Here is a 10,104-nt window from a genome sequence, read left to right as displayed (position 1 = left end):
GGTGAAGAAAAAAATTTAGCCGAGTTAGTGGAAGTGCATATAAACCTTGAAGACCAAGGATACCAGACTCAGCTGGACACAGCCCTATACACTGTGGGAACACCTGAGGAGATTTCTGCTGAGAAGGTGTTTCCTGATCTTCCCCATATACCACAGTCTTTTGTTGGCAAAACATTAACACAGGTGATGTTTGAAGATGACATGAAGATAGACTCCATAGTAAAAGAGTTCCAACAAGGCCAGTTCCGTTGCTATTTCGATAGTGAATCATTAGCTAGGTTTGGTAAGCACAAAAAGAAAAGAAGAAAGAAAAAGAACCAGGACAAAAAAGAGAAGGAAGATAATGCTGGGTGGGAGCCTACAGGCATCTTGCCACTCATGGATCACAATGAAGAAGACCCGAAACATTCCGCTATTTTGTTGAAGAAACCTAAGCGAAGAATTTACAGACTTGCATCACGTTGCCAAGTGGTAAAGGTAAGCCACGGCACACAGACCATCCCTCTTAGCTGCCCTGTGGTGCGGCGAAAATCGTCTCAAGAAACATTGCCCTCAACACACAGTGAAGAGCCCCAGCAATGCCCTAGCCCTGAAAGGACCCCTGACATGAAGACAAGACTCTGTGCTTTGAAGCTTCCAGCTTCATACTGCAAGATAATGAGTCCCCTACAGCCCAAAACTGTGGTCTATGTGCTTTCTTCCCCAGATGGGGGTCAAGGAATCTCCAAGCCCACTCCTATTAAGAAAGCAGGGCGGAAGCGGAAGTCATGTGATAGCGATGGTGGCTTGAAATACAAATACAAAAAGACCCCTCTAAAGTTCTACGACCCATTGACCAACAGGATCTTAAAGAGTCCACCGAAAGGCATGTCTTCACCTCCTAATTCCAAATCACTTTCACATGTCCGACAGCTATTCCGTAGCCTTAGCCCTGATATCAATAAGGAGAGGCAGGGGCACTCATCAGGAGGTTCTCGGAGGGGCCGTGGTAGGAGCAGCATGGTTGATCTATGTACCTCCACCTCAGACTCTATTCTGGATAGCGGTGGCCCCTCAGAACCTGGTTCTTCTTTGTCTAGCAGCCGAAGAGCCTTATTCACCCGCTCCTCTATCTCAAGTAGCAGTTGTTTCCTCCTCGGACGCCTCACACCATCTACCCACGTGGATGACTCTTCCAAAGCACTTTCTCACTCTTGCGCGGGCAGTTCCTACAAGGTTGGAGGACTGGAACAAGAGGAACAAACACCAGTTGACCAAACACCAATCAGACGTAGCTCACGGAGGGCTGGACCTTTGACTCCAGCCAAGAGACCACCAGTACCCCCTTACAGGACCAAGAGGAAGTCACCCAAACCACAGCGCAAAGCAAAATCCCAAGGCAACCTCCAGCGAAGCGTTAGCTCCCGTATATCTGCAGAATGTAGGACATCTCCTAGAAACAAGAGCCCTGCTAGGGCCTCACTTAGATCATCGGCTTCCTCTAAACTGGCGATTCAGCCGGTTATTACATCCTCTTCTGAACAAATAAATACAATGCTCAGTGCCAGTCAGCAGAAGAGAGTGAGGGGGAGGACCGCCGCTGTACATATAGCAGACTGAACGTTATCAGACACCAGCCATGAGCATAAGCTGTCTTCTGTTCATCAAATGCTGTATAGTTTTGCACAGTTTGAATTTCAGCTGACTGTTTCTAGTTGAAGTTCATTTTTTGTCTGTAAATGTTTTTTTATTTGTCAAATGCATTTTTTAACTTGTAATGAGTATATTTTTTAAGTTTATAATGGGTATTTTCTCAAAGGTTGATGGTTGTACATTAAATTTATAAGGAATATTTTTTGTCCTTGATATGTATATTAGAGCATGTTTCTTTCACAATGGGTTTCGGCACTCTATTAAAATAGCAAACCAACAAATGCAAAAATTGCTTAAGTCAGCAATACACAGCGTACCCAAGGAGCAAATGTGCTCTTTGGGAATCAGCCATTCATTCTCTCTCACAAACACACAATACAAATGCCTTTATAGGCCTTTTACGCTATGTAGTTTAAATGTGGATTAATGTTTGCTCCCACTGCAGAGATAAAGGTGATCTTTTATGTGCATATATTATTACACTAACACTTTTCCTAATGGTTGTTGAGATCAAAATCAAAGCATCTAAGAAAAACCCATGAAAGTGAGCAAAAGCTGCAATATGTTTTAAAAAGTAAAGCTGGTTCATTATCTTTTCTTTCCTTTGTGGCTAGAGAAGAAATTAAACATTTCCCTGGACCACAAAACCAGTCATAAGGGTACATTTTTTGAAATTGAGATTTATACATTATCTGAAAGATGAATAAATAAGCTTTCCATTGATGTATGGTTTGTTAGACAATTTTTGGCCTTATACAGCTATTGAAAATCTGAAATCTGAGGGTGCAAAAAAAATCTAAATATTGAGAAAAACACCTGTAAAGTTGTTCAAATTAAGTTCTTATTCATATTACTAATCAATTTTTTTTTATTTATTTTTTTTGATTAGCAAAAGTTTTGATATATTTATGGTACGAAATTTACAAAATATTGTCATGGAACATGATCTTTACTTAATATCCTATTGATTTTTGGCATAAAAGAAAAAAATGATAATTTTGACCCATACAGTGTATTTCTGGCTATTGCTACAAATATACCTGTGCTACTTAAGATGGGTTTTGTTGTCCAAGGTCACAAATATGTCTCCTGAGTGACTATGGTAGCCTGAATATAACAGGTCTTTACAAGGCCAACATTTTACAGAGAGCAATACATACAAGTATTAGGGTCTATATACAAATATAGTGGAAACATAGCAGATTATATTCCTTAGTACAAAACTGCAATGCTGTGGGTTGAAAAAGTGAAAGAAAAAAACATAAATGCAATACAAGAATACATTTGCATGTAAGGCAGCAATAAGCTTATACAGTCAAAAATTTATTCAGACACCTTTCTCACATCACCGTTTAGAAAATGGTAATAAAATATGACAAGAAGTCAAGAGTTAAACTGTGTCAGAACAAATTAATCTTGATAATCACAAATATATTAGTCAAACCAAAATTTATTCAGATACCTTCAACATGTCTCACATTATCACAGTTTATTTGCTATAGTGTAGAAAATGGTAATAAAATATGAGAAGAACTCAAGAGTTAAACTGTTAGAACAAAATCATTTTGGTAATGTCAGATAACTTTGATAGAAAGGTATGTATCAATTTTACAATATATCTGGTGACTAAATCATTTTTAGTTTGACTGTATAATACAGATTTATAAATATAAAATAAGTCAGCTTAATTATTTATTTATACACTTTTAATTAACTAATTAACCTATACGCTTTAATTTTAGAGCCTGTGGGCTAGTGTATAATCATTCTAGTTGTTACCATTGAGAATTAAATGGTAAATTAGCTAGGAAGGATGAGTGAGTGTGTTGGCGAGTGTACAAAGTGAGGATGGCTGACGCGTCAGCGCAGCAGAAGATGCACTGCGCAATCGCATTGGCTTCCCTTACGATATGAGCTGCTTGGCCACCGCCTTCCATCCATCCGAGCTGCCACCCCTTCGCCTTCTTCCCAGTCCTCCCCACCCCTCAGCATCCCAACCGTGCTACCCACCCCTCAGTCTCCGATGCTGCATGAAGGATTTCCCCCTCTTCCCGCGGGATACGCACCAAAATCGCTCTCGTAATAATGGACTGTAAATTGATGCGCTGATGACAGTTTTTTTAGTCTTCAAATATGAATCATGCGTCTGATATTCCATCTGTGTCTGCTCGCTAGCATATTTATTTCCGTGCCATCTTCTCTCGCCTCAACCTCAACGGGTGAGTATGATGTTTATCTTGCCTAACTTTGGTATTTACATAATACAACGTTTTTATTCGATATTTGCTGTGCGCTACGTTGGTATTAGTGCAAGGTGTTTTTCCAACGCCTTTTGTTGCGGTAGGAAATCCCAGCTAAATACGCAGGTTCTGTAGGCGCTTTGATTGAGCCGCCTCCATTACTTAACTGTGTTTACGGCCGTTTATACGTGTCAATCTATGCAGAGGGGGGTAAAAGCTTTTGAAGGCCTCTGTATGGGTTGACAGCCCCATTAGTATGGTGCCGTATGGGAACATGGTAAGGACTTAGAGAGGCGCGCTGAATCTTAATTCGATTACAATGACAATAGATTATTATTAGCTGACATGATGCCAATCTAAAGCTTTTACAATTCAGATATCAGATATCCAAAGCTGATAAAGTTGAGAAAAAACAAACTGATATGGTTATGTTTTGCCAATAAGTGTCTCTTATTTCTCTTAATTCTGCCATTACGTGTCTCACGTCTGGCCCTCTCATCTTATATGTGTGATCAGATTTCAGTGTTTTATTTGGTTATCAGCCGTAGTGCCTCCGTTTGATACTCCGAGATCTGCATAAGGGAGATCTGTGCGCAGCTTCTCTGCAGCATCACAGGGCTGCAACTGCTGGCACACGTTCATATATAATTGACGGGATCCCTCTCCGAGATGGAGACTGTAAAGCAGTAAACAATTGCTCCTGTCCTGCAGTTTCCAGCTCCGGACAGAATGAGGATCTCAGGGATCAGCACGTGTTTGAGACCCCGCGAGAAGCGACAGCGGCGACATTGGCCAATTCCACGGGAAGAAAAACCGGAGAGCACCAGGTCACCGTTACATATCCATCCAGGCTCATCTACTACTTGAATGAGGAGTCGGAGAGCACGTATCATGACCTGGACACTCGGGCGAAGAACCAGGCTGGTGATGGACAGGTGAGACATAGTCTTGTCTCCCTAACACTTCCTTTCAAACCGCTAGGAGCTGAATGGTGCAGTATGTCCAAATTCTCAGGGCTGATTCAAGTTCACTGGCCCTCCCTCACAAATCTAACACACTTTTCGCAAAAGAAGCAGTTTTTGCTCCCCCCGCTCTCTGTACTGAACAGACGTTGTGGGATTGCATTGTGCACACACTTTCACTTTGCTTTTGCCAGTGCAGTATTTTTGCTGTAAAACAGCACAGCTGTGTGATTTATGATGCTCTCAAGCAGATGTTTTATCTACCGATGCACTTACAGAGATTTGCTTGTTGGGATTGAATGTGTCTGCAGAAATGTAATGTTCACAAAAAGATTTTTTGAAGAACATTTGCAGACTTTGCTGGCAGGTTTGATATAGTGACATATGTTTGTTTTGTGAAGTGTTAATGAGCCCCTGTTTATCTCCCTGACCACAGGATGTCCACCTGGCCCAAGCAAGTTTCCAGCTGGACGCCTTTGGCACCACATTCACTTTGGACCTTACTTTAAACAAGTAAGTGTGTACCTGGTATTCATCACGTTGTGGGGACCAAATGTCCCCACAAGGATAGGAATACCAGTAGATTTTGACCTTGTGGGGACATTTCTCAGGTCCCCATGAGGAAACAGGCTTATAAATCATGCACAATGAGTTTTTTTGATGAAGTAAAAGTGTGCACAATCTCCTGTGAGGGCTAGGTTTAGGTGTAGGGTAGGTGTAGGGCGATAGAAAGTACGGTTTGTACAGTATAAAAACCATTACGCCTATGGAATGTCCCCATAAAACATGTAAACCCAACATGTGTGTGTGTGTGTGTGTGTGTGTGTGTGTGTGTGTGTGTGTCTGAGTAGAAAAAGACAGATTTGCTTGCAAGAGTGCAGAATTGCTCTGTTGTTTAGTTAGAAAATATATATTTTTTTCCCTTTTGCATTAATAGGTGCATGGTGTTTCTGATTCCTAAAATCCCTTGCTAAATTTTGTTGCGAGCTTATCAAACAAATTCAATTTATTCAGTTATCCCATTGTGGTTTAAATGCTGCCTGAACTGCTCTTTGTTAAAACTGTGTGAATGCTGCATTCAATGCATTACAATGTTAGCCTTTGGTGTCCCAGGTAACAGGGAACATTCTCAAAACATTTTGGCAAGGTTCCCTCAGAGTTATCAGCAAATATTCTTCCAGTAACATTAATATAATGTTTGTTCAACGTTATGTGGTCTTCAATAATATTCTCAAAATGTTAGCACAGCAACATTATTTATTAATCACTTATGGAACATTTCATTCAGATATCCGTCTAACTATTTTTAAATGTTAAAGGGATAGTTCACCCAAAATGGAAAGTCTGTCATTAATTACTTACCCTCGTGTTGTTTTAAACCTGTAAGACCAGGGGTGCCCAATCCTGTTCCTGGAGATCTACCTACCTGCAGACTTTAGTTCCAGGCCTGCTCTAATACAGCTGTCTGTAATTATCAAGTGCTACCTAAGAGATTAATTAGCTGGTTCAGGTGTGTTTGATCAGGGTTGAAACTGAACTTTTTAGGATGGTAGATCTCCAGGAACAGGGTTGGGCACCCCTGTGTGAGACCTTCGTTCATCTTTGCAACACAAATTAAGATATTTTTGATGAAATCCGAGAGCTTTCTGATCCTCCATAGACAGCAAGGTTTCAGCCCAGAACGGTACCAAGAACATAAACATAAATAGTCCATGTGACATCAGTGGTTCAACCATAATTTTATGAAGTTACGAGAATACTTTTTTCACGCAAAAAAAAACACCAAAAGTAACGACTTTATTCAACAATTATTCTTCCCTGAGTTACTCCCCCGACTATTTTGGCAATGTTCTTGGTACCTCGCTATGCCTTAAACGTGATAGGACCTTTGCTGTCTATGCAGGGTCAGAAAGCTCTCGGATTTCATCAAAAATATCTTAATTTGTGTTTCGAAGATAAACAAAGATCTTACAGGTTTGGAACGACATGAGGGTGAGTAATTAATGACAGAATATTCATTATTGGGTGAATTATCCCTTTAATATTTATTAGTTTCAGAGGGTTCAGTAAACATTCACAAGTATTTTTTTCAGTAACTTTTTGCTTAATGTTTTCTTGAACATTTGAACAAAACCAAGAAAAAATGTTTTTTAAACATTTAAAAAATGATATGTTTTTAACATTCAGAGTACATTTAATGGGTTTTCATAACTTTGCTAGCTGGGTTATGAGGTGTTTTATGTAAGCTCCTTAATTACATTTATTTATTTAGCAGATAATTTTATCCAAAGCAAATTCGAATCAGAAACATCACAAGCAATTTGTCATGTAGCCAACAATATTCTTAGTATGCAATGCTAGGTTTAGTAGAAAGCTAGATAAGGAAACAAGCTAAAGCGAAGCTAAAATGCTGACAAGAAGAGAAAGTATTTTTTCAGTAGTAAGTGCTTTTGTTGTGGAGTGCTTAAGTGCTTCTGGAAGAGGCGTGTCTTTAGCTGCTCTTTAAAAGTTGTGGTAGTCACAGAAGACGGGATGTAGGTTGGCAGCTCATATGTGACCCTGGACCACAAAACCAGTCTTAAGTCACTGGGGTATATTTGTAGCAATAGCCAAAAATACATTGCATGGGTCAAAATTTTTGATTTTTCTTTTATGCCAAAAATCACTAAGAAATTAAGTAAAGTTCATGTTCCATGAAGATTTTTTGTAAAATTCCTACTGTAAACATATCAAAATGTAATTTTTGATTTGTAATATGCATTGTTAAGAACCTAATTTGGACAATTTTAAAGGTGATTTTCTCAGTCTTTTTGATTTTTTTGCATCCTCAGATTTCTGATTTCAAATAGATGTATCTCAGTCAAATATTGTCCTATCCTAATAAACCATACATCAATAGAAAGCTTATTTATTGAGCTTTCATATGATGTATAAGTCTCAGTTTTGTCAAATTTAACCTTATGACTGGTTTTGTGGTCCAGGGTCACATATTAAAATATTTTTTATCTATTTTTGCATACAAGTTACATTTTGCACAATTAGAGAACGCAGCATAGTTTTATCAGGTGTCATCTGATGTTTTCATAATTCAGAAGCTGTGTTTTAAAGGATGAAAACAATTTGGTCAGCATTTATTCACCCTCATTTTTTGAAAGAGGTCTCAGGGTTTTTAGTTCTTAAAATGAAACACAAGGCGGTCCAATGTTTTATCCCATTTGTGACCCTGGACAGGTAGCACGGTTATATTTGTAGCAAACGTCAAAAATACATATGGGTCAAAATTATAGATTTTTCTTTTATGCCAAATATCATTAGGATATTAAGTAAAGATTATGTTCCATGATGATATTTTGTAAATTTCCTACCATAAATATATCAAAATGTAATTTTTGATTAGTAATATATATTGCTAAGCACTATTTGAACAACTTTTAAAGGTGACTTTTCTCAATATTTAGATTTTTTTGCACCCTCAGATTCTTCAGATTTTCAAATAGTTGTATCTCATCCAAATATTCTTCATATCCTAACAAACCATACATTATTGGAAAGCTTTATTTATTCAGCTTTCATATTATGTATAAATCTCAATTTAAAAAAAAATTATCCTTATGACTCGTTTTGTGGTCCAGGGTCACATTTAATGTGCACATCATTTCACTTCACATTCTGTCATCAATTACTCACCCAATAAGACCTTCGTTCATCTTTGAACACAAATTAAGATACTTTTGATGAAATCCAAGAGCTTTCTGAGCCTGCATAGACAGCAATGCAACTGACATGTTCAAGGCCCAGAAAGGTAGTAAGAACATCATTAAAGTAGTCTATGTGACATCAGTGGATCAACCTTAATTTTAGGAAGCTACGAGAAAACTTTTTGTGGGAGAAGAAAATAAAAATAACTACTGTATTCAACAATGTCGTGGTACTCTCATGAACCTGCGTTAAAGACTTACAAAAACTAAAAAACAACTTGAACAACTGATGTCATTTTATGTCTATTTTAACAGTGTCCTCCTTACTACCTTTTAGACCTTGAACATGGTAGTTGCGTTGCTGTCAATGCAGGGTCAGAAAGCTCTCGGATTTCATCGAAAATGTCTTAATTTGTGTTCCAAAGATGAACAAAGTCTTACAGGTGACTGAATATTTTGGAGGGTGAATATTAATGACAGAATTTTTATTTTTAGGTGAGCTATCCTTTTAAGTAATAAATAAGAATTATTATTGCTATCTACTTTCTTTTCATGAGAAGAAAAATGTTTGCAAGTGTCCATATTTGCAAGCTAAAATGCATTTAGCCTGATTAATTGTCAACTTGTGACAGTGATAAAAATAGAATCAGCTCCAACAACAGAAGTGTTTGTGATCATGGGATCAAGGGACTTTTCTGTTTTCTTCACAAAATATTTGATGGTGAATTCAGCTAGTGATGCTGTTGTGTACACTGCAAAAAAGGGTTATCTTACTTAGTGTTTTGTCTTGGTTTTAGTTAAAATATCTAAAAATTCTTAAATTAAGATGCATTTACTAGATAAGCAAAATAACATAAGGTATTAAGTCTTGTTTCCAGGGGAATTAAACTAAATGAAGTGCAGTTTGCTTAAAGTAAGTAAAATTATTTGCCAGTGGGGTAAGTAAAATACTTTTGCTTTAAGAATCTGGTAGATCATTTTACTTCCAGGGGGGAAAACTAAATTAAGTGCATTTTGCTTAAAACAAGGTTTATTGTCTTACGTTATTTTGCGTATCTAATAAATGCATATTAATGTAAGAATTTGTAGATATTTTGACTAGAAACAAGATAAAAATAGTAAGATAAACCTTTTTTGCAGTGTATATATTTACAATACAACATTCATATAGCCACAATTTGCTATTTCAAATACATATTTAATGCATTTCATGTATATTTACTATGCCTTAACAAACTGATGATGGGATGCAGCTTCTGATCCACTAACAGCCCGAAGGTCCCACAGCTAGAACAGCTGATACAGAAGACAGTGTTCTCCCAGTGCATGCTTATTAAGCACATAGGTGCACGGGATCCAGGGCTTTTTTATTGTTGTGTTGCTGGATAATTAATGCAAAATTGCCCCTTTGAATTCTCTCTCTCACTTTGATTTTAGCGATCTGCTCTCTTCAGATTATATGGAAATCCACTATGAGAAAGACAAGCCTGTTCTCTCCAGGGTAAGACACAAAGACCAGCACATCAATATCAAACAGAGGCCTGAAAATAACCACTACATTGCAGTGATGAA

General features: G+C 37.9%; 2 protein-coding genes across 5 annotated transcripts in view; both read left to right on the top strand.

The window, feature by feature from the left end:
• Nucleotides 1-1,831, top strand: part of zdbf2 (zinc finger, DBF-type containing 2) — a 6,325-nt gene extending 4,494 nt beyond the window's left edge. The window contains exon 7 of the mRNA XM_073851827.1: nucleotides 1-1,831. This exon is cut by the window's left edge and continues 790 nt beyond it. Within this exon, the coding sequence (XP_073707928.1) occupies nucleotides 1-1,599 (1,599 nt within the window). The 3' untranslated portion in view covers nucleotides 1,600-1,831.
• A 1,750-nt stretch (nucleotides 1,832-3,581) lies between these two features.
• adam23a (ADAM metallopeptidase domain 23a) overlaps nucleotides 3,582-10,104 on the top strand; it is a 32,937-nt gene continuing 26,414 nt past the window's right edge. For all 4 annotated transcript variants that reach the window (XR_012357214.1, XM_073851292.1, XM_073851294.1 and 1 more), the window contains exons 1-4: nucleotides 3,582-3,851; nucleotides 4,584-4,807; nucleotides 5,271-5,347; nucleotides 9,970-10,033. Coding sequence is in view for 3 of the 4 variants with exons in the window: in XM_073851292.1 (XP_073707393.1) it covers nucleotides 3,773-3,851; nucleotides 4,584-4,807; nucleotides 5,271-5,347; nucleotides 9,970-10,033 (444 nt within the window). In the remaining variant the exon portion in view is untranslated. The remainder of the gene's footprint in view (nucleotides 3,852-4,583; nucleotides 4,808-5,270; nucleotides 5,348-9,969; nucleotides 10,034-10,104) is intronic.

The sequence above is a fragment of the Garra rufa genome, chromosome 12 (genome assembly GCF_049309525.1).
Source record: "Garra rufa chromosome 12, GarRuf1.0, whole genome shotgun sequence".
NCBI classification, from domain to species: domain Eukaryota; kingdom Metazoa; phylum Chordata; class Actinopteri; order Cypriniformes; family Cyprinidae; genus Garra; species Garra rufa.
This window is presented reverse-complemented; position numbering and strand designations above follow the sequence as displayed.